Below are 26,052 nucleotides of genomic sequence, written 5' to 3'. Positions count from 1 at the left end.
GAGCATCGAAGCGTCACACGCGAAAAGTAGCGCGCTGCGCTTTTTTGAAAATTATTTCAATGAGGACAATGTCGATAATAGTTTGACAATGAAAAATGCTCTTATAAATTAAAGACCCCAATCGCGTTTAAAATCCGTTAGTCTTTAATTTCCAAATGTATAATACTCGTGTAAAATCAAACACAAGAAAATACAATATAGATTATAATTATGAAATCGTCGCATATATTTTTGATCGTCTGGTGGTGGTGGTGATGAAATTATTCAGTAAATTTTCATGCACACGAGTGTAGTTTTTAAATCGGCTCTTTATAATACATTCATGAATGTAACTTATTTAAATATAAATTATTTAGTTTATTATGAAAATGTTTTATATGAATAAGTATTTATTGCTATAAAATTATTTAATTTTGTAATTAAATATAACTGGAATTAAATATATTTACACTATATATTTTTTAAAGTGTAATAATTGTTTTATAATGTAATTTTTATTTATGACGCACTATTTTATATTAATACTGCATGGATTGTAATTAAGAAGTTTTAAGTAATATGTAATTTAGTTCAAATAGTAGTAAATTTCCAGAATTATAGTTACAATTATATAAAATTATATTGTTTGAGTTCGTTTGTTGAAAGAGTGTAAAATAAACATCTATTGCAATACAAAGTACATTTTTTTAGTAATACAATCTTTATATGTATTTTAAGTTCACTATAATACCACATCTCGATACGATATTCAACATCAAACAAAAAAAAATACTAATACAGTATTAACTTTGTAGCTTCTCAAGAAAAACCTACTAAATCTTTCATAATTACCTGACGGTAAGAAGCGCAGTTCTTAACCACCTTCCTATAGATAATAACAAGGAGACCATACTAAATTGTTACAAAATCTACTTTATGTTACAGTGGTAGAATTCCAAGTGTCCAACCAAGGCCATCGAGTACTATATTACCAAGGCTATCGCTATAACAAGCATTATACATCAAAAGATAACCTGAGGACCACGTGGATCTGCGTCAAGAAGAACTACGGTTGCCGGGCAACGGTATTAGTTATGCAGAATGTGGTCATCAAAGCCGTGAAGAATCATATATGCAGTCACCTGCCCTGCATCAAGCCACATGTGCAGGCAATTCTGAACCGTAGTAGTTAGGTGATAGAGTACAATTTTGCTATGTGTTTAGTGTGATACATATGCTGTTTTGTATTAAAGTGCATTGTCGAATGTAGAATTGATCTCGAATTTTCGATTTGATGTTTGTAAAAAGTTTGGGTTTCGAGCTTTGGAAAAGAAACGCACAACGGGCTCATTAATTAGCAACTACTTTCTTCTTGATGAATATTTTCATTTATTTCTTAGGAATGTTAAAGTTAAACTCAAAAAGTTAAGTTTAATATTAAACTCGGTTTAAGATACTAATAAATTATTGTAAGATTGTATTTATATTTGTTTGTTAATAAAATTCAATTTAAACATGAAGTTTGTTGATTTAATTATATTACATATTGTATAAAATTTTCCTATACATTACTTAAAACATTTTGAGCCTGAAAAAAATACAGCTCATATAGTAATAGTAAGACATCGAAATTAAGAAAAATAAATCGTATTATTTAAAGCTCACAAGAAAATCTTCAGTAATACGAATTATATAAAACTTATATTTTGGTTGTATTATTCAAACCTACATTTTACAATTTATCTAAAAAATATATTAAAAATGTAGTAAGGATGGGAATTGTTTACTCTGTCATACCAATAATATTTTAAATACATCGTTTTCAGCGAGTTGAATTTCAGGTACATAATATAATAAACATTATCGTTTATTGTACACTTATGTACCTACCACATAATAGTGTGCATGTGTGCATGTGTGACTCCTGAAGCGCAAATTACTTCGAAAATAACAACATGCTACGACCGCTACACAACGCTACGAAACGTTGCTACGTAAAAAGCGAAATTGTATCTCAGTTTCCATCATGGAATTTTAAACCTTATTACATCTAAACATATGAATTATAATACTCATCAAGTTTATTGTTGCCAGATATAAAGTTTATCACGTCAAAACACGGGAGACCAGCCCTTATGTACAAACAAGTAAAATACAATTTGGCTCGCAGCAGTGCGAAAGGGGAGTACTGGAGGTGCGTCAAGAAAAGCAACGGCTGTCCTAGTACCGTTCACACGTACAAGAAGGTTATAATCCGTTCTAAGGAAAAACACAATCACGGGTAGGGATAAGGATTTAGTTTACATTGTTTTATGATTTTTATGAAATAAGATAGATACGATTTTTTTTTGTTTGTGTTTGAATTCAACGCGCGCTTTTTATTGAAGGAGGTTTTATTCAACAGAACCTCCTTTAATGTAAAAGTCTTCTAAGTGTGATAAATCTAATAATATATGTTAAAATTGTTTGATGAGATTGATTTCATTGATTGCTTCGTTTTGTTTACAGTAATGTTACTTATCCTTTAAAATTTAATATATGAAACAGGGAATACAATAAAATCGTTGTAATTGATTGACGTAAGATGTTTTACATATTTCACTAAGAGTTTTTGTATAATTTCGTTTTAAAACTATTATATTACCTATTATTAGAAACCGGTGCTTTTGCAATTGAAACGTAAGTGTAAGAAACATTTTTTACTATCTTATTTCAATTCGCATAATTAAAAAAAACATAATAACCATCTATATTTATTTTATTTTATATCAAATATACTTTATTTCAGAACCGCACTACATTCAAACTCGTAATGGGAGGCCCATACTGATCCTAGGCCCTTATCGCTTCCATAGACACAGTAGTTATAGAGAGGGCCACCCGTGGGGTGCCGCGCGTCTGTCATTATATATGACGACATGATTGTAAAGCAGAAGAGAGAGCATAACCATTAATTTCGATGTAAGAGTGCTTTTTCACCAGAGATGTGCGAGGATGTGTAGCGGGGAATGTGTTTGTAAATAACCAATAGTATTGCTACGAACGCTAAATGAGGCGATATGATTGGTTCTTTACAAACACATCCCTCGCTACGTATGCTCGCACATCTGTAGTGGAAAAGCACCTTTAGGCGCCTGTTTATATAATGAACAAATGAACAATGTTTGCCGCAATGACGGCGATTATGAATAAACACCTACAATGACGGCCATGACATTTAGGCGCTCTACACTATCGGGATTGCCTCTACTCGCCCAAAGCTGGCCATTGTGAAGAGGGCCCATAAGAATTTAATGGTCTAAATATATTTTGATAGATGTGTGCAGTGTGTGTATATAAATGTACGCTTGTACTAGTGTATTACGTAACCGTATGTCATGTTTTTGATAATTTCATATTATTTTGTGTGTGGATTACCGGGACGATATTATTTTACTTTGTATTACATTTTAAACGATTTAAAAAGCCACGAAGGATTATTTGTATTCGAAAAACCCGTTAATTACATATTTATTGAATTCGTTATATATGCATTTGTGCTAATGTTATATTAAAAAGCATTTTTATAAATAAAATACTGAACTATTTCTGTTATTTTTTAAAAATTAACTCAATTGTGATTAAATAGTAGGAAAATGTATACTAAAATAATTTAAAATACGCATATTTCCTAAAGTTGGAAACTGTTATATAATTAAAAGTCTTTATGTTTTTTATTTGCACTAGTTGTGATTCCCGATCGAACCTGCCGACCAAACGAAGTATTTCTATAGTTCATGTGTTATTCTGGTACACAAGTTACATAAATGACAAGTATCATCCAAATCCGTTCAGTAGTATTCGCGTTAAGTAGTTAGAAGGTTTACTGTATAGTAAACTATACAGTAAACCTTCTTTTTGAATCACTTTATCTAATAAAAAAACCGCATCCAAATCCTTTACCTTACATATAAGTAAAAAATAAACCGTAGGTACAATAAACTGCGATATTTTAGCAATGTCTCCTATGCTAGGAAATGACCTGTGTAGTAGACATTTATCCGTCCGTTGATACAAGTAGGTATTAACAATAACAAAATTAATTATTGTTAAATTCAATCTTCTATACATATAATAAAATCGTAGGAAAGTCAAAACTGTACATTGAATATTTTTTTAAAAGAATACATAATCCATGATCTATAATCGATATAGAAGCCAAAAATATAGTTTTTAGAATTTTTGTCTGTTTGTCTGTTTGTCTGTTTGTCTGTTTGTCTGTTTGTCTGTATGTTTGACCGAGCTAATCTCGAAAAGTACTGCATAGATTTACTTCAAATTTTGCATGAATATTCCTAAGAGGTCGGGTGAGGATAGTTTAAACATATTATCATGATATCATCTTCGGGGGAGGAGCTGTGAGCCTTTATTTTTCTTACATATTCCGTGTACTACGACAGCGTACAATCTAAAGACTCATGTTTAAATGTTGGTTTCGAGTAAGCCATGCTATTATCTAGCTTTACAAAATAAAAACTATGTCATTTACGTAATTTGGACAGAGAAACAGTTAAATGAATCTTAGCAGTATAAAGACAAATTTGAAACAGCGCCATCTATGAAGTGTTAGAAAAATCAAACACACGTTAACTATTGGAAATTAATAATCAAATCACGCATATATAAATGTTGTTTGACAATATCTAGATTGACACTATTAATTATGCCATTTAAGTAACTTGGGAAGAGAAACATAGTTTAAAGAATGTAAGTTGTATAATGTTAATTTTGTAACAGCGCCATCTATGAGATTTCGTAACAATCAAATCAATTTAGATGTTAACACTACTGAATACACAGTTGGAAATTAATAATTTAAATATAATTATGTATGTTATTTATTTAACTCTTTAGCCCATATCTTCCCTTCCCTATAAGGTATATTTCGTGTAAATAATAAATATACTACATTTTTTTAAAGTGAGGGTAGATGTTTATTATTTTAAGTAAAGTAAAACTAGACACCATTATCATTGACGGTTATCTGATTATAATATTTATCGTTATGGCTATCGAGGTACCGACCGTACTGGGATCAGAGTACATGATACAGTTCATCATCCGGGATTGCTAAGAGCATTTTAGCACTGAAAAAGATGTTTTCTTTGAATCGTAGTTGCTTCATTTATTTATTTTTAATCATTTTACATCATATTTTTTATATTTTATAAATATAATATCATTTTCATTATTTAAGTAGATAAAATAAATTATGTAACGGTTTTATAAGAAAACACAGTATATTTATTAGGCGACGGTGATTTCTTCCAGGCAAAAGATATTCATCAGCTCAATAAAATTGAATAGTATGTTGTTAGTTATTCTTTAGATTCACAATTGTAATGAGCATTTCCGCAAGCAAGTTGTATCGTAGTTTAGATATATCATAGTTTTGACATATTAAAGTTCCAACAAAACCCTCAAATTTTTGAGCAGGGTTGAGCAAGATAATTTGAAAAATGTGCCGTGTTAAGTATTATAGAAAAGGTTAGTTCGTTGGTAATTATTATTTCTTCTTCATTTACATGTTGTTAGTAAAAATAAACTTTGACTAACAGTCAAAGTATATTTTAACTAATACTACTTAATATCTATTATACCTACTTATGTTCAGTATTTATCTGTATTATTCATCATCATCAGCCCATATACGTTCCCACTGCTGGGACACGGGCCTCCTATGAGGGTACAGGCCATAATCCACCACGCTGGCCAAGTGCGTGTTGGCGGATGACACATGTCATCGAACTTTTTAATTCTTCGACATGTCGGTTTCCTCACGATGTTTTCCTTCACCGTTCGAGCAGTGGTGATGTTACAACATGCGCAGATAAATTGAAAAATCAATTTATTTCCTGCGCGCTCGCCTGGTCTCGAACCCCGGACTTATCGATTCGAAGTCCGAGTTCTCACCACTGAGCCACCACTGCTTATCTGTATTATTATTGCTTGGTAATTAATATATTTTCATGTCGTATAACCTAATTATAAACATAAGTTTGATGTGTAATTAGTTGGATTTATTTTTACACACTCACAGACTTATATTTTATGTTAAAAGAGTGTTAATAGTGTAAATCATGATATTTTTTCACAATTAATAATAATCCTTTTTTCTAATGGTGTTGGCATTAAATTAAACCGCGCTGTCGTTTCGTTCACAAAAAGTGATGTTATGAGGAGCATATTCGGTCCTCATATCATAAAAAATCTGTGCGAAAACAATAAACACGTGTGAGGCCCTCACAGCAGATCGGGGCGGTCTGACGCGAAGTGGGGACAGCGTTGTCACTGTATCGCTCTTGCCACGCTGTTCAACAGACTTATGGCTGGTTCACACTTTGATTAGTGTGAGTGCAGGTGATTAGTGCGAGTGCAGGTGTGTAGTGCGAGTAGTGTCCAATTCAACTGCGAGTGCAGGTGATTAGTGCGAGTGCAGGACAATGGTGAAATTCGCGACGCTACACACTACGCTAAACACTAAACACTAAACACTCCTGTCCAGACGTATTTAGGCAGGCACACTGCGAGTGAGGGGGAAGGGAGGGCGCGCGGGACGTGGCTACTCGCAGTCCACTCGCAAAAAAATAGAATACGCTTCTATTCACTTTACTACACAGCCTACTAAACACTCGCACTAAACAGTCGCTGTCCACACGTAGTACTACTCATCACCTTTTTTTTTTTTTTTTTTTTATAGTGGGGAAATCTTCCAAAGATACCCACGGCCCCCGGGGAAGGAGCCTTGGGTTATGTCGGATTCTTACCGACTAAAACCCCACTGTGTTCCGTCGAGCCGCTTTAATGATGGGGCCGCGGGTATTTGTTAGAATTCTTCCGCGACCCCCTCGGCGGCAGCCCATCTCCAGGCCAGGCGCAAGCCAAGAACAGGAAAGGTGGTTTGCCTGCTCTTCCCTCCCGTTGGCGGCATGAGCGGAACACGTCTCAAGTCGCCTCACCGCACCGGACGATGGATTACATTCCCCGTTCCACCGCCCGGCGCCCTTCGTCAAGGAGGCACGTTGCGACCGTGTAAAGCGGCCGCAACACGGCGACGACGCCCAATAAGACGTCTGCGCCGGATCGGGTCCGCGTGAGGATCCCTCTCGCGCACCCGCTCTGCCTCCTCTTTCTGCGAGATCACGCTCTCGGAGAATGCGATCACCGCACGCCAGGATCTGTCGCCATCCACCATTGCACGAACAACGGAGGGTAGAGAGAGATCCGGCCCGATTATCGCGACTAAGCGAGCACGGGGCTCGGCCCACGCGGGGCACACGGCAAGAGTGTGATCTGCCGTGTCCTCCGGGCAGGCACACCAGTGGCAGACCATGCTGGGCTCCCTCCTCGCGACTTTACACAGGTACCGCCCGAAGCAGCCGTGCCCGGACAGTATCTGCGTAAGGCGGAAGGTTATGGCCCCGTGCCGCCTGTCGCACCACTCTTGGAGGACTGGACGTATGGCCGCAACCGTCCTCTCACCCGCGCTGGGCTCCTCGAGCCGGCGTTCCCAGTACTACTCATCACCTGCACTCGCACTAATCAAAGTGTGAACCAGCTATTATTCGATAGTTCAGTTTTGTGTTAAGACCGCTGTGACAACCAACCCGCGAGACCACCAAACCCGGTCTCCCCTACTATCCCGTGAGACCGAAACCTTCACTGAGAGGGTATGACGTCTCACAGCTGATCGCAAACGGCATATTGTACTATCCCGTGAGACCGAAACCCTCACTGAGAGGGAATTACGTCTCACTACTGATCACGACAGTCATATTAATTTTATCTCGAGAATCTGAAACTTTACTCAATATGAAGACCGTTTGACAAATGATAGGGTGCATCATAATATTATTCGATCTCTTGAAGATGAACATGAGTTTAAGCAATGACTAGAGTAGGGACGCGAATATTACAATTATATGAGACAAGAACGATTAATAAGTTTGTTTAATGAAAGATTAAGAATTGAAACTATTCGGTCTCTGGAAACGGACGAATAGCAAGAGGTCCGTCTTACTGCAGACAGATTTCGTCATAGTCTTAATGACTTGAGGTAAACAATCTACGAATTCGGTGGTGTGGTCTGACAAATATAAAAGTGGGTTTGCTTATAACCTCAAAATTGATTACAGATCATCTTCTGTAAAGGCGTAGTATGTTCTTTTTGTAATGCTTTAAAGTGTAGTAAGGAGCCGGCTTTCATTTGAAGATACACCGGAACCTTTGAAATCACTACTTTTAGAGGAACATACTGTGCAATGAAAACTGTTATTAGACAATATTCGCTCTTATAGTAGCGCGTTTCAAATGATCCTTTGGTGCTCAATAATTATCAGAAGGTCCGTTCATGCTTTTTTTTAAGATACAAGGTCAAGTTTACCATTTGATAGGATCCCTTTTGCCTGTAGGCCAACCTAAGTTTGTTTAAATAGGTATATCTGGGGGCACAGTAGTGCCCCCGCCAAGACGAGCCAAGCGAAACGCACGGGCACTACCTACCTTTTCTCGAAGCGTTTCGACGTTTTTTTGAACCCTCATAACTTGGGTTTGGATTATGCTAGATCAACAAAATTTTCGGGATATATTGTCAATAGCGGACTTATTGAACATATTAAGTTTTAATTACATTAGCTTTTATACTTCAGATTTTATTTATATCTAAAAAACGCTAATTTCGTCACTGACTCACTGATGATCATCAAAATTCTTAAGGTATTTCCTAATGTCCTAGAAAGCTGAAATTTTGTATGTAAGCTAGTATTAGCACACAAACAACAAAAAAATTATAAAACTTGTAACTTTCATCCCCCAACCCCTTAAACTAGGGGACGGGAGTTTGTATGAGACCTGTAATTTTAAATAAATTAAATTTTGATGATGCTAGAGGTCTAATCTAATAATCTAAAACTTGGTTCCCCTAGATATATATATGTATAGGTACTCCTTGTTAAAAAAATAAAAATAAAAATTTAATCGACATATATTGAGACAAATACTTCAGATCAGATCATATAAATATGAATGAATAGAAGTGTTGCGAACGTCTCCTGCCTCTTACGTCCACACAGTAGCTAAAAATAATAAAAAAAAACTTGTTACAAACAACTTACAAAAAGAAATGAAATCCCACCAAAAACATTTTCATGTAAAATGTTGCCAAGTCGAGCCCATATTATGACTCGCACTGTCAAAAAGTTATCAGATCTCATGTAGAGCCAAGCTTCTAACACTACACGCCCTAACTCTACAAGGCCTAACTTCACAAACTCTACACCTTAGTCAAAATATGTGGCTTGGCCGTTCGTTACACAAACATTCGTGAACTATTGTATAACACAAAAGTAATGAATAGTGAATTAATTTTTCACCTTACGCCGATGTGAATGTAGCGAAATGGCCAAGCCACATATTTTGACTAAGGTGTAGAGTTTGTGAAGTTAGGCCTTGTAGAGTTAGGGCGTGTAGTGTTAGAAGCTTGGCTCTACATGAGATCTGATAACTTTTTGACAGTGCGAGTCATAATATGGGCTCGACTTGGCAACATTTTACATGAAAATGTTTTTGGTGGGATTTTGTATTCGACTACAACGAATAGTGGAATACAAGAAATCAATATTTCTCAAATTTAAAACTGAACTCATTTCACAATTTTAGAACAGGTTAATTCGTATGTATGCAGTTTTAAATCGACATTAGAAGCTTTTCCTCAAGATGGTGATATCGGCACTCAGGAACTCCCTGGACGTGTTATAACGCCCAGGCCACAGTATTACAAATTTTTCCTAAAATAGAGCAACGAATGTATTTTCGCATAGCAACGGAGGGGAACTCGCGGGGGGTCAAGTGACGCGTCACGCGGGCCACTTACCACAAACATGCTTAGTTTGTGGTACCGAGCGCGAAAGAAAGTCATCGTGTTTTTAGTAAAGTTACTATGTTAACTAACGTAATTTAATACTTAAGTACATATTCTATAATGGTGTGCTCAAACTGTTAATCTACATTTAATTTAGATTATTATATTTTGATACTAAGTAATTTATTTATTTATTTATTTATTCTTCACTGTATAGGAAATACAAGATTAAGACGACACAAAATAAAAGATACAATCGGCATACAGTGGGCGGCCTTATGGCTATAAGCCATTTCTTCCAGGCAACCATCAGTAATGTAGAATTTAAATCACATTCATTCATGTTTTCTTCAGATTTTAAGATTTTCTTATCAGAGTGTTCAATTTTAATGCAAGTAGTTAAATTTTATAAGAGACAATAATTAAGAACATTCAAAAATAAAGTGTCACGTATTTTTTTTAAACGACGAATGACGAAAAACGACCTAATCGCGGACGAAGTCGCGGGCAACAGCTAGTAATATATATAAATCTCGTGTCACAACGTTTGTCCTCAATGGACTCCTAAACCACTTAACCGATTATAATAAAATTCGCACACCATGTGCAGTTCGATCCAACTTGAGAGATAGGATAGTTTAAATCTCAAATCGTTTTAGAGAAAGCGGGCGAAGCCGCGGGCGGTAAGCTAGTAAACATATAAATATTTGTATGCCAATTTGTTGGCGAATTGTGCGGTCGTGCCATAAATTTTATATTATTAAATATAATTTTATAAAAACTGTTACCACAATTCTGACAAATAAATTTTAATTTCATATCATTTCAAAGGTGTTTCTTGATCCACAGAGGTGATGATTACGGTTTCCCGCCGAGGGAAGCCGGTGGTTGTGTACCAACAACAAAGATACAATCTGTCTCACTACGGGGTGAACGGGGCAATGTACTGGCGCTGCGTGAAGCGGAACGACGGCTGTAAGAGCAGTCTGAAGACCTTGAACAATTTCCTTGTGTGTGTTACACATGATCACAACCATTCTGGTGAGCGACATAAGGTTAGCTTGCCGGCTCCGCATAGTCAAAGGGAGTTCTCGTAATGATAATGTGTTTCACCGATGTAAAAGTTATTATATATTATCTGTAAAAAAAACATTCCGTTGTGATCAAAAAAGAAAACAAAACCAAAACACTTGCACAGTAACGATTTGGGGATAGGTCCATTAAATAAATAAATAAATAAATTAAGATTTAAGATCTAGGACTAGGGATTAGGCTCGCTGAAAAATTGTTTTCTCAAATACAATGTGCAATGTTTTGTTAAAAGTGACGTGTGGTATCATTCATATTGAAGTTTATAATCAGTACATACTAGTCGTGACCTAATGTTAAGAATTAGTTTTGATCTAGAAAGGAAATAGGAGTCTTGTTGCATTTTAAAACTTGGTAACATTATGTTGGAGTTTAATTATTGATAAAAGATGAATTGTATATATGTAAATACAAATTGCATAATACCTATTTATAAGCAAAATTACATTTTAATGCATTTTCAACTATTACTTGGACTATTAACTGTCTGGGTGTTAATTATCTATATAAGTATTTATTTAAAATTATATAAGTATGTTTATCAGCCATCTGGTTTAACACAAGCGAAAAGCTTGCTTAGTATGGGATCAGATCGTGCCGTGTGTGAAAATTGTCCCGAAATATTTATTGATTTATTTATTTATTTATTACTATACAACTATTTTGGACTTCTTTATAGGTTGAACAAAGTCTTATAATATTCATGTTTGAATAAAATATGTTTTTACACGCTTTATATGAGCTTCACCTGTATGTTTGTAACCGACTTCTTTGGGCGCGATTTTGACCCACTTTAAACGGCCAGATTTCGTTCAAACTTTGTAGATTTATTTAGGACCGATGACAATACACTAATTTGATAAAATAAATAATAGTTAAAAAAAAATAAAAAACACGCGTATAGAAAACCGAACTAAAAGCGTGTTTTTTAGTTTTTTTAAACTATTATTATTTGATTGAAATATGCTCTTAATATTGCAAAGCTGGTCTTTGAATGTGATAAAGCTCTAATTCTCGACTATTTATTATATAGGATTGATTTTTAACTTAAAACGTATATTAGAGACGGCCCTTGCACTTTGCAAAACTTATTGTTCGCATTTTAAACATAACTGTTTTCGATTGTAGTATTTATAAGCAAATAAATATTGTTACGTTGAGTTTTCGTATTATTCATTTATCTTACCTTAGTTACTATCAGTGTTATTTTTCAAGTTCAGTTCAACCTTTATAAACCATTTTAGCTCTCAAAATCATGGGTTCTTTCTTAAGAATAGAAAAAATTCGATCAAGAGGTCTAATTCAAACTCGCGTCTTTCACGTCAAAATGAAACGACTGTTTCCAAATAGTTAGTAAATTTAGTATTTTTAAATATTCATATAGTTAACTTTGTAACAATATAGAACGCATCAAAAAGGGTTCAATGTTTCAGGTATGAAATACATAAAATCGAAAAGGGGGTATCGTCTATTGTTAATAGGCGACAGGCGGTACACAAAACATCGGACATACAAATTTTACGATCGTTCAGTGAAGCATTCTTGGAGGTGCGTGAGGCACAGTAAAGGGTGTCGTGTGACCGTCATAACGGTAGATAATCAAGTGATCAAAGTTTCTAATAAACATAATCATGATTAAGATTTAAAAAATAATCGTAAATATTATTAATAACTAGCTGCTCCGCGCGGTTTCACCCCCGTGGCTCCACACCTGTTGGTCGTAGCGTGATGATATATAGCCTATAACCTTCCTCGATAAATGGGCTATCTAACAACGAAAGAATTTTTCAAATCGGACCGGTAGTTCCCGAGATTAGCGCGTTCAAACAAACAAACTCTTCAGCTTTATAATATTAAAGTATATATTGTATTATTCAAGCAAATCTAGTCAATCTAGTCTTATATTGTATTTTACAATTAAAACAAGTATTATAAACATTTTTAAATCTCATTTAATTAATAGATTCTAGATATTGTATCTTAATCTGAAAATTTTCTGGTCACACGTATCATTGTTGCCTGGTAGAGATTGCTGTTTAGCAATAAGGCCGCCTTTTGGGTAAATTATGTTTTTGTATTTCTACTTCTTTTTGCATACTATTGTTTTCTCATATTTTGTCAATAAAGAATTATAAATAAATAAATAAATAAATTGTTAGTACTAGTGCCATAGTATCTTATTCAATCAACTCTAAAGTAATGGTACCTAATCTATAATATTAATTACGGGTAACAATGTATAATCTATATAATAAATAAATAGTTGACGCCAAAGATATTTCATTTATTAATGTAATATATGTTATTATGTTTTGTTTATTTTTGTTTCAATTATATTGCGTTAATTCCTGTTTTTAAGTACACTTAAAAAATATACAGTCACTGACTTACTATATTTTTTAAGTTTGCAACTTTAAAGTCTACTCAGACTTTAAAGTAACCTTAAGCTGCTTGTGCAGTTAAGCATATATTATTTTTCTTATTTCCTGGAGAAATATCTGCTTTCAGTGAAGTAGAGGTTCTTTTTTAAATATTGTACAAAATCATACTATAGCACTATATATGTTTTTCATATATACTTCTATACTATACTGTAGCACTATAGCAATTTCACCTTACAATTCTATTCTACGGATTCTGAAAACGTCTTATATTTAAAAATTAAAGATGTTCTTATATATTAACTCGAACTAATATTTCTATAGTTTCAGGTCCTCCACAAAATAGTACAGGACATGTTCCGAAGAAACTTACAAAAACTCTACGCTGCATTTTATGTCACGCAAGAGTCCGCTGGCAATGTAAAAAGTGTGAAAAAACATTGTGTATTAACAGACAGTGCTTTGAAATATTTCACCAGTAACACTGCTGTACTCGAATAAATGAGAAATAGACGAGAGGTTATTTTCTTCCGGGTTTTTTTTTTACTTTTTTATGTAGATTTAGTTTGTACACGTGAAATAAATATTTTTAAAAATATCGCATGTGTTTTTATTTTTGCGTTTTCAGGGATCGGTTTATGTAATACTAACCGCTGGTCCCGGGTACTCCCGGTTGACCAGGGATAAAGAGTTGAAAGATAGCGTTTGTCACTCAAAAAATAAATCTTTGTACTGATGGTAGAATTTTTCAAATCAGTCCCGTAATTTTGGAGCCTATTCACTTGTAATAAACACATAAAAACATAAAATCAATAATTTCCTCATCATAATATTGGTGTAGACTGTAGATATATTGAACAAGCTAAATTATCTTAAGGGCCCTCTCCACAATGGACAGCGTTGGGCGAGTAGAGGCAATCACGATAGTGTTGAAGACCTAAATGTCTATGATCGGCCGTGATTGTAAGAGTTCATAATCCCTGTAATGGACACATCGACGATCATTTGCTGGGCCAATACTGCCCATTGTGAAGAGGCCCAGTTAGATAATATTATGTTCTTAAAAAAATTTCACAGGTAAAGTCTTCAATTGTCTATATTAGACCCAACCTATGTCTTCCTTGGTTTCAGGTTTTTCAGAAAATAGTATAGGACATTTTCCTAAGAAAATGGAAAAACGCTTACGATGTGTTATCTGCGGTGCAAGAGGATACTTTCAATGTAAAAAGTGTGTCAAAACGTTGTGTGTTAAAAGACCATGCTTCGAACAATATCATCTTTGATATTTTTTCACTCTTTTCTAAATAAATTTATTTTGTAAATAATAGAGAAATATTTAAAAAAACACAGGTGTTTTTATTTTGTCGGTTTTGCAGGGTAACAATACCTATGGGTATTTAATAAAAAAAAAAAATGTGTGCGTGTACTAGAGTACACACGTAAGAAGTGAAACTTCTTTATGTCCTTATTTTTCAAAAAATAATGCACACGCTCGTCGCTACCTACTTAAATATTTACACCGGCCGCTGCTGCAACTCGCTCGCTTCGCTCGATCGGCTCGTGCGGTAGTTCAAAAGTTAACCTAAGATGCTCGTCGCTTCGCTCCTCGCTACCTATTTACATATTTACACCGGCTGCTGCTGCAACTCGCTCGCTTCGCTCGCTCGGCTCGTGCGGTAATTCAAAAGTTAACCTAAGATGCTCGTCGCTTCGCTCCTCGCTACCTATTTGAATATTTACGCCGGCCACTGCCGCGACTCGCTCGCTTCGCTCGCTTGGCTCGTGCGGTAGTTCAAAAGTTAACCTAAGATGCTCGTCGCTTCGCTCCTCGCTACCTATTTAAATATTTACACCGGCCGCTGCTGCAACTCGCTCGCTTCGCTCGCTCGGCTCGTGCGGTAGTTCAAAAGTTAACCTAAGATGCTCGTCGCTTCGCTCCTCGCTACCTATTTGAATATTTACGCCGGCCACTGCCGTTTTCAGCTTATAAAGGATTTCGACTTAGGCGGATTTTGATTGGACAGAGAGTTTATAAATTTTGAATTCATAAAATTATAATTGAACACCTGACACCAATCAAGCAAACACGTGTTTACGTGAGTCATAGATTTATTATCGTATACTCCTAAAATGTTTTCTAAGAAACAATAGTGTACTTACATTGTCGGCACGTTCTTAAAGTCGGTAACTTATTTTTGTTCGAACAATAGAGGTAATAAATTCCTAATGATCAAGTTGTAAAGGTTGTAAAATAAAAAATATTCTATATTAAAACGTATATATAATATGTGCGTCATTAATTTCTGACTGTTTCGAAATTTGGTGCAAAATAAAATAGTGTGTAAATAAAATTTGTAAAAAATCAATAAAATAAAACAATTGAGTAAAGACTAAAGATCTATAGGCATATTATGTATGTATTTATACAAGATATGTATATTATATATTTATACAGGGAACTTCTCAACGTGTTATCTATGAAATTATACTTTTACTCAATTGTTTAATTTTATTTACACACTGTTTTATTTTGCACCAAATCTCGAAACAGTCAGAAATTAATGACGCACATAGTTAGTACATAATATATACATATTAAGACAGAGGTTAAGCTTAAATAACTTGAAAAATAAATAACATGATCACGCCCACGTGTTGGTGTTTTAAAAAATTCAATCAAAAACTGAGGTTAACTTTAAATACAATTTTAGAAAAATAAAGAAATTCACTGGAATTAGAATTAAAACAAACCCTTTGATTTTGTTGATCACTTTAATATAACATGTATATAGTCACGAGTACGGCGTAACGCAAAAATGTAACGCGCGCGGCGTAACGCAAAAAATGTAACGCACGCGGCGTAACGCAAAAAATGTAACGCGCGCGGCGTAACGCAAAAAATGTCTCACAAAATTTTTGTCCACCCCCGATAAAGAAGTTTCACTTCAAAAAAGACGTGTGGCACTCGGGGACTGCCGCGGTAAAGCTATTGCATGCTATCAGCTATGCCTTGAAGCCACACCTACGTGCCCGTCGGAGTGGGGTGCGTGAGGTTTTTTCGTTACGGAATTTCTGGATTCGGTCCCCGCGCTCAAGGCCCGCGATAGAAGCTATGCAATAGCTTAAAAAATGAGAATTATCGAAATAATAAGATTTTATTATTTTAAATTTATTTTATTGTCAATCTAGTTAATAGTCTGGAATTTTATAGCCAAATCAAACATGACTTTCGCATAAGTAAATTGTTTTGTTTCAGAATTTGTATACACAAAGTCACGGCGTGGAAAGGCTCAAATACAAATGGGAAAGTATAGATTCAGCCGGCTCAGTAGATACAACGATAATTCAGTAAAAAGCGTATGGGTGTGCACGAAGCATGATTGGTGCTGCCGCGCGTCCATTACCACGGTTGATAATGTAATAATTTCAATAAATAATAAGCACACACATCCTTAAGGGATGAAACTTGAACTTGAAATCACGCTGTTTTTCGAAATGGATACGCGGTTGAATAAAAGTGATTTCTTTATATTATGATTTATTTATTTATTCCCAAGTAATTAACAGGTTTTAAAGTTATGATTAGTTGTATGCAAGATATACATGTATCTCACAATTTTCTATCTAGTTCTAGATGTTTCTTATTACGCGCGCTTAGCTATTGCATAGCTTCTATCGCGGGCCTTAAGCGCGGGGACCGAATCGAGAAATTCCGTCACGAAAAAATCTCACGCTCCCCACTCCGACGGACACGGAGGTCGACGACGACGACGGACACGGTGTGGCTTGAAGGCATGCTATGCTATTGCATAGCATGCCTTCAAGCTATTGCTTTACCGCGGCAGTTCCCGAGTGCCACACGTCTTTTTTCAATTCTCTGCCAGTATTAATTAACTATCAGGCTTAGTTTTATTTTTTTCCTTCCACATACCTTTTATGTACATAGATCACGTGGGTGTAAATTCTTGCAAAAAATTATTTATTAACTTTACTCATTGTAAAATAAATTGCATTTTTTCAGATATAACTTTTATCACGTCAAGCAGAGGAAAAACATTAATTGTACTCGGAAAATATAGATATCATCGACATAGTCGGTATACTGAAAATTCTTTTAAATGTTTATGGGTATGTACAAAACAAAGTAGATTTGGCTGTCGGGCGACGGTTACAACAGTCTGTAATAAATTGGTCAAAGTAAGTTACGTACATACTTGTGACTAATAACGAAATGGTAAATAAATAAACAATTGAATAAACGTTTTTTTATAGTAACCCTAGCAAGAGACCTTCCCCGGGGGCCAAGATGGGGATGCAAGATTTCCCCCTGTATTTTGAAAACTAAGCTTCTAAATACAAAAATATTTCGTATACATACCGAGGATATATACAATGCCCCTAATATGAAAAAGTATTGTTTTAAACTTACTAATAAATTGCATATTTTGCAGAAAGAAAAGTTTTAAATAAAAAAACAAAAAATCAATTAAGAAAACAAAGTTTGGCTTACAGACGTTTTAGGGAAAAAGCAAATGCTAGAAACAGGAAATTTTTAGACAAGATGACTCCTGAACAAAGAGACATCAAACGAGCTAAAGCTAGAGAATATTATTATAGAAAGAAACATAATATCTAAATATTTAAAAAGTAAATATAGTAATTGTACTTATTAACATATCTATAATTGTATTATTTATGGTCAAAAAAATACATGTGATATCAATATTTAAGTTGTTTAAAAAGAGCACGTTAGAAAATACTCTGAGCCTTTAAAAACCTCCGTTTATTTAGGACTAAGATGAACGTATATAATATACAGGTATAGTTATAATTCATATAGTTCAATTCTCATCAAAAGAAAATAAAGTAAGATACAGAACGCAATTTATTCATGATAGTCAGGCAGAGTAGAGGTATGAGACTTCTATAATACATATTACATATTCTCATGGAGTGTGTTCAAAAAAGTAAAAAATAATCCGGCCGAATTGATAACATCCTCCTTTTTTTTGAAGTCGGTTAAAATGATATCTTCCGCTGTATTAACAATGTTGGTTGTGTGAACAGCTTTCTCACTTGTCCCTCGTCGGCAGAGGTGCGGGTGCTGGTCGGACTGACCGATGTTGGATTACAAAATTGATTGTATTGTAAGTGTTGATTGTTAATGGAATTTACGGGACGCCGCGGCCGTGGTCGCTAAGCGACAAAACCCTTGAAAAATAAAGAATAAAAAAAAATTGCGTTTATCTCCCTAAATACCTTTAGGTATACCAAATACCAAATAACTTTTACTGCTTTTCAGAAGAAGATTGGACGATACAAATAGATCCATATAAGAATACATTGGCACATTTGCTCCGTAGAGAGAAGGCCAATGCTCGGAACAGGAGATACTTGGCGAAAATGACCCCAGAACAGAGAGAAGTAAAACGAGCGAAGGCGAGAGAATATAGAAGAAGAAAATTATTGATGAATAAGTCAATATAGCTCAGAAGATAAGCAATAAAGTATGCAAGCAATAATAAGAGTGAGAGAAGTAGGATAAAAATATGGCAATGAGAGACGCTTTAAGGTGCTTTTCCACCAATAATGGGCGAGGATGTGTAGCGAGGAATGTGTTTGTAAATATTCTAAATAACCAATAGTATCGCAAACGAAACTAAATGACGCGATATGATTGGTTCTTTACAAACACATCGCTCGCTACGCATCCTCGCACATCTCTGGTGGATACGCACCCTTAAATGTAAACTAATGTTACACACTACATGCCTAAATTTAATATTCTTCAGTAATAAATAGAAAGGCTTCTTAAACCGATATTTTTTTGGATTCCTGATCATTGTAATGACTGCCACCGAAATATAACTATATTTTATATATACTATATTTTATAAATAATAGCTTTTTAAGTAAACAAAATATAGCGACAAAGTATTTTAATATGAAAATCTTGTTTTTTTTTATTTATTGAAGGAACTGTGGAAATAATATTTCTTCTATATTGCAGGATTGGTGATCACGAAGTCGCAGCGGGGCAAGCCAGTGTTGCTGTACCGTAACTATAGATACAATATCTCCTCTCGATCTTACGGAGTGACCAAACAGTGGTTCTGCTATAAGTGGAGTAAGGGCTGTAGGGTCTTCTTGACGACCATCGACGGGGACGTCGTAAAGATGGCTGATAGACAGCATTTGGATGTTTGCCAGTCGTTTCGGAATTGATATGTATTTAAGGAATATACGACGACGCGGTTGGCGCAGTGGTAAAGTAACTGCCTACTGAGCCGACGGTCCCGGGTTCGATCCCGGTCAGGGCAAATATTTGTGTGATGAACTCAATTATTTGTTCTTGGGTTTGGGTGTTATTATCTATCTATGTATTTATTAAATATTATATTTATCGTCGCCTAGTAGGTACCCACAACACAAGCCTTAATTGAGCTTACTGTGGGACTAGGTCGATTTGTGTAATAATGTCCTATAATATTTATTTATTTATTTATTATTATTTATATCTGTCGCAGACATCTAGTTGAATCATTCGGTGAACGCGCTAGGCATTCAATCAAATAGCTGATTCAACCAGATCACGGCGACATATCTAAGTGAACGTTGAAAATTATTTTCATAATAAATGTTTTTCATAGAGTTTAATCGAATTAAATAATAAATGGTTTAATAAATAAGATTATTTATTGTACGAACACTTACAGCCAGGGTGGGTAATTTCCTTTTCTTTTTTTATAAATGAATAATATTACCGTAAAATGTAATGCCTAATTGCTTTACAATCATTGTTTGAAAACAAATTATGAAAAGTTTACGGAGCATATAGACATGACTAATTAGAAGAATAATAATGGGAAAGGATATGCATCAAAAATCTAGAATAAAATACATATTTTACACTAGCTTTCCGCCCGCGGCTTCGCCCGCGTTTCCAAAGAAAAACCCGTTCCCGTAGGATTTCCGGGATAAAACCTATCCTATGTCCTTTCTCGGGTATCAAAATATCTCTATACCAAATTTCATGCAAATTGGTTCAGTAGTTAAGGCGTGATTGAGTAACAGACAGACAGACAGAGTTACTTTCGCATTTATAATATTAAGTATGGATTTCAGATCCGATTTTCACGTCATCGAGATTCGGTAAACCGGTAATAATGATCGGTAAATACCGGTATAATCGGCGTTCCAATGCGGGACATGGCACGGCTCAGTGGGTCTGCTCCAAATGGACGAAGGGGTGTAGGGCGTCCCTTATAACGTTAAATGATGAAATTATTTTAAAGAAAAATGAACATATTCATTAGTACTTTTATGTGTTATTTTAATTTTATGTTGTAGCGGTTAAAACTGGTAAAAAAGCAAGGAAAAACTATGATTTAAATTTTTTCGCTCATATTGGAATGATGTTTATTGTTTTATTATTTTCATTGATATTGATGTGTATGTGTGTAATGTGTGTCTTAATATTTTGTGTGTTATATTATAAAATTAGTAAGAGAATAAAAGTGATATAAGAGGGAGATAAATTAATTATAATATAATAAATTAAAGATATGTATTTCTTTTTGTTTTATTCATCGATACATTATGAAAAACTTATTTTCTTGATCTTAATGAAAATTATTGAAACAAAGAACAACAATAATTTTATCGAAAGATTATTTATGATGAGTTTGGGAATCGTATAGCCGAAATACACACTTATAGAGGGATTATTCGTTTATCTATTTATATTTTTTTCAGTTCCTATTTTCACGGCATCGAGATTTGGAAAACCGGTAATATTGCTCGGTAAATACCGATACAACCGGTACTGTCGTTCAAAGGAACCGAAAGTGCAGTGGGTCTGTTCCAAATGGACTTCCGGGTGTAGAGCCTCGCTATATACTATCGATAATGAAATACTTGATAAGGGTAAGGAGCATACACATTAGAAACTTCTTTAGGCGCGTTAAAATTTCAAGGTCGCATCATGGCAGTAAGGCGACGATTTTGGTATCTTTGAATCTTGCCAAAGAAGTTTCACTTCTGACATGTGTGCTCTACACACACGCTCTTTTTTAAATTAGTTATAGTACGAGATCCGATTTAAGGTCGTATATTTTATGAAATATAAGCATATGCATATTTGTTCATAAATTATATTTGATTTGATAAAAAATAAGTCTTATCTGGTTATCAGATGGGTGAAGATCAATTTTAATCCAAGACTATAATTAGATATCAGTTGAAAGTATGTGACTTGTGAATTTTCATGAATAATGTTTTTGTACCTACGATTTGCCAACTATTTTTTTACGCTGTTTTTTACCTATTAGTAATGTAATGTATAGAAAAATTTTTGTAATTGATATTACTGTAGGTATAGAATATAGATAATATAAGTATTTTAAGAAGTGAAATGTCCCATCATATTTAAATTATTAGTATTATAAGTGTGTGTATTCATCATCTTTTTCTTTTAATTATTATAATAAATTTTAAAGCATTGTTTTATTATTTTCTTATGTAATAAATTTACTTAATAAATACAAAACTAGTACTTCTTTCACGATTAAAGAAGTTTTGCAATTAAATCGCGCTTTAAGGGAGAAATAATAAAAAAAAGTAAAATAGTGTTATCTTGAATATTTGGAGGTAGGTACTTAATTTTATTTTTATTACTAGCGGTTCGCCCCGGCTTCGCCCGTGGTACATAATATTTACGTTTTCTCTACATAAGAACCATCCTCGTACTTCAAAGAATATAATAAAAAAAGAATTATCGAAATCTCTCAAAGTTCTCCAGTTATGCGCTTACCAACACATTTTGCGATTCATTTTTATATATAAGATGTGATAATTATATAGTCCAGGATCCATCGCCCATTTTTGCACGTGATCACTATCAAGCTAATTTTCCGTGAGTAACCTATCCTATCTTTCAAGTTTGATCAAACTGCACACGGGGTGTAAATAAAATTTAAAATCGCTACAATAGTTTTGTAGGCCATCGCAGACAAACAAAGTGACACGTACATTTTATATATAAAGAAGATTATAACATTAATGTTTTCGTATATGTGCAGAAGCGGTCTACACGGTCTCCCGGTTTGGCAGACCAGTTATTCAGATCGGCGGGATACGGTACAACCTACATAATCAGTCGAAGGGAGACCGCGCGCATTGGCTCTGTAACAAGCGACGGTCGACCGGCTGCAAAGCGTCTGTTATTACCGTCAATAATGTTATTGTGATAGCTAATAATCAACATAATCATTGACGGTGGTTAAGGTTGAAAAGTAACTGGGATACAAGTTAAATGGGAATGGATTTCGTAGACTTTGTTTAGGGACGATTTTTTAATCCTTGGTTGAAACTTATCCATCCAATAACTGGTAACTGTGAATGTCAAAAGTCGGGCAATTACGACTAGTACCTATATATTTCGGAGTGGTTGTTGTATTATTCGAAAGTTTTAACCAAGTATTGAAAATCAGCACTAATTCGTAGTGCCATTTTGTCAAGTACCTTCTAAGCTCTGTGTTGATTTGGTTATGGTATATTTAAGACACTTTTGTCCCAAATAAGTCTTTCATATTGTAAAGATATTAAATGGCAATATTATGGACTGAAATAAAACTATGTTGATAAAATGTTAAATAGTTTCTACTCTTATTCAGTGAACAGGTGTAAGAATGGTTTAGAGGTAACAGATAATTATTGTGACTATCAAATAATAATTTGCAATAAAATAAATTTACGACTATAAACTGAGATGTAACCTATCCTATCTTTCATGATCAAACTGCACACGGGGTGTAAATAAAATGTAAAATCGCTACAATAGTTTTGTAGGCCATCGCGGACAAACAAAGTGACACGTACATTTTATATATAAAGAAGATTATAACATTAATGTTTTCGTTTATGTTCAGAAGCGGTCTACACGGTCTCCCGGTTTGGCAGACCAGTTATTCAGATCGGCAGGATACGGTACAACCTAAATAATCAGACGAAGGGAGACCGCGCGCATTGGCTCTGTAACAAGCGAAGGTCGACCGGCTGCAAAGCGTCTGTTATTACCGTCAATAATGCTATTGTGATAGCTAATAATCAACATAATCATTGACGGTGGTTAAGGTTGAAAAGTAACTGGGATACAAGTTAAATGGGAATGGATTTCGTAGACTTTGTTTATGGACGATTTTTTAATCCTTGGTTGAAACTTATCCATCCAATAACTGGTCACTGTGAATGTCAAAAGTCGGGCAATTACGACTAGTACCTATATATTTCGGAGTGGTTGTTGTATTACGATATTCGAAAGTTTTAACCAAGTATTGAAAATCAGCACTAATTCGTAGTGCCATTTTGTCAAGTACCTACTAAGCTCTGTGTTGATTTTGTTATGGAATATTTAAGACACTTTTGTCCTAAGTAAGTCATCCATATTGTAAATGGCAATATTATGGACTGAAATAAAACTATATTGACAAAATGTTAAATAATTTCTATTAAGTTCGATCTTTTTTTATCGTTTTTCTATGTAAATATTTTTTGTCCTCATGAACATGCACTAATGCTAAGTTATTGTAAAAATACAAATGTTAAATCCACTCGATGTCAGTAGAAAAATAAAATAACTTTGGTACCTAAATGATTTTTATACTTATACCTAAATAATGAATTATATGAAATATTAAATGATGGTGTTAAATTAGAATTGTGAAGAAATAAGGAAGATGGTATTTTTTGTTGGGAGTACTTTGCATATTTTTCTTTGCAAACTTTTAAGAATATAGAGCCTTATCATTCACATTCGCTACAAATTGATATTTCTTGAACTTACGCAAACATATTTATTTAATTGTAATAGATTAAGATTTAAAATAAATACACGATTAAGCATTGTCAAGTCTTTTGTGTAAACAATATCATACCATAGGATATATACTCTAACTCGATCTCACACTGCGTGTCATTTTGGCATGTAACAATTCGATTTGTAATTTCAAATTGTTTCCAGACTGTTCCAGGATATACATAACATCCTCTAGGCGTGGCAAGCCAGTGATAATGCTAAATGGGTACAGATACAACAAGCGGATCAATCAGACCGGCCCTAGGGCACAATGGATCTGTTGCAAGTGGTCGTCCCCTTACGGCTGTCGAGCATCTCTCTTCACTTTTAATGACGAATTCCTAAGCATGAAGAACAGCCATAATCATTGAATTATATCGTATTTGACGTCATCGCAGCATGGCTGGCCATGGGTCAAATCAAATGGGTCTGCTGCAGCGGCTTTTTGTTTCTGTAGAGACACCAAGCGTCTGCAGCAGGCGGCCGAAACAGGATGGAATTATTTAGATGGCTAAAAGATAAGATGTTGTTGAATCTAACTTTATTAAAGTGTGAATATAGTGCTAATAACTGTGTTTTCTTTCTTATAACATGTAAAGAAGAGATGTATTTCGTGGTTTTATCTATACTAATATTATAAAGAGGAAAGGTTTGTAATTATGTAAGTATGTATGTATGTATGGTTTTCACGCATAAACTACTGGACCGATTTCAAAAATTCTTTCACCATTAGAAAGCTGCTTCTTTACTGAGCAACATAGGCTATATTGCATTTTCAAAAAAATTAGAGATCCTTACCAAAAATGCAATAATGTAACCCAAGGTGTAACAAATTCCTTAATAAAAACTCTGTCATCGCGTGCGCTGCGGAATCTATTGAAGATAGAACAAAAAAATGTTCTACGGTATTATAGAATGGATCAATATCTACAAGATAGTCCGCGATACCATATGTCTATCTTCAGTAGTTATGTTACTACAACAACTTTTTTACGTTTTCAAAGTAAATAGAAGTGCCGACAGTAATCAAACCATGTTATCCATACACATATATTAATCCTTATCCCATTAAATGATGTTTTATTATAGACTGTTTCAATACCAGCAAAATACTTTTTAAATGAAAAAAATTCCATTCAAAAGATATAACGAATTTTCAAAAGTGTCAATCTACAGAAAATAGTAGGTATACTGTTCAATACAAGAAGCAGGCCGTAGTGCGGGACGGGGTGAAGGTGATTTTCATGTGATTAAAAATTAAACCTATAGTCCGACCTATAGTAGACTTTTCACTGTCACGATATCGCTATCTATGCGGGTGAAACCGCAGGGCATTGCTAGTCTCTTATAAATCACGTTCATTGATTTGGAAATAACAATCTTTCTGGTGATTAGTTTGAGAATTTTATAGAATTTTATACGCAAACCATGTTTGATAAGCATTTAAAAATATGAGTTGCTTGTTCCTTTTGAAACTTAAACCCTAATATGGTCGTCACATTATTTCCTATGCTTTCCGAATTGGCGTGTTTTCTACATGCCAGACCAGACCATATTTTTGGCATCACAAAACGTATATCGAGATTTAAATTGATACAATCATGCTCATTCATATTTTAGGTATAGTCTTCACAAATTCACGCTGTGGCAAGCCGCTAGTGTCCATCGGTGGATATAGGTACAAGAAGAACAACAGAAGCAAAGGTACTCGCTCCATGTGGTACTGTACTAAGGGGAGACACGCGGCTTGCAAAGCGTCTGTATGTATGGTTGGAGACCAGGTGGAGTTCTTTAAGAACCTGCACACGCATGAGCCTTTTGATTGATGAGTGATATATGGGACTAAGTGA

At 34.6% G+C, this 26,052-nt stretch overlaps 1 protein-coding gene across 34 annotated transcripts in view; it reads left to right on the top strand.

The window, feature by feature from the left end:
- LOC149488327 (uncharacterized) overlaps positions 1 to 26,052 on the top strand; it is a 302,595-nt gene that overhangs the window by 96,287 nt on the left and 180,256 nt on the right. Inside the window, exons 5-6 of one of the 34 annotated variants that reach the window (XM_089694981.1) lie at positions 21,103 to 21,273; positions 22,428 to 22,636. The exons of 31 other annotated variants lie outside the window; for them this stretch is intronic. In XM_089694981.1, coding sequence (XP_089551107.1) covers positions 21,103 to 21,273; positions 22,428 to 22,621 — 365 coding nt within the window. In that variant the 3' untranslated portion in view covers positions 22,622 to 22,636. Of the gene's footprint in view, positions 1 to 924; positions 1,188 to 10,726; positions 10,990 to 21,102; positions 21,274 to 22,427; positions 22,637 to 26,052 lie in introns of those variants that run through there. 2 more of the 34 variants (XM_089695009.1, XM_089695007.1) reach the window with 2 other exon arrangements.

This window comes from Colias philodice, chromosome 5, assembly GCF_061535455.1.
Source record: "Colias philodice isolate Cphi_HAF_F1 chromosome 5, ilColPhil1 Martin Lab GWU primary, whole genome shotgun sequence".
Classification (NCBI taxonomy): domain Eukaryota; kingdom Metazoa; phylum Arthropoda; class Insecta; order Lepidoptera; family Pieridae; genus Colias; species Colias philodice.
The sequence above is the reverse complement of the archived record's forward strand: the minus strand, read 5'-3'. Positions and strand labels throughout refer to the sequence as shown.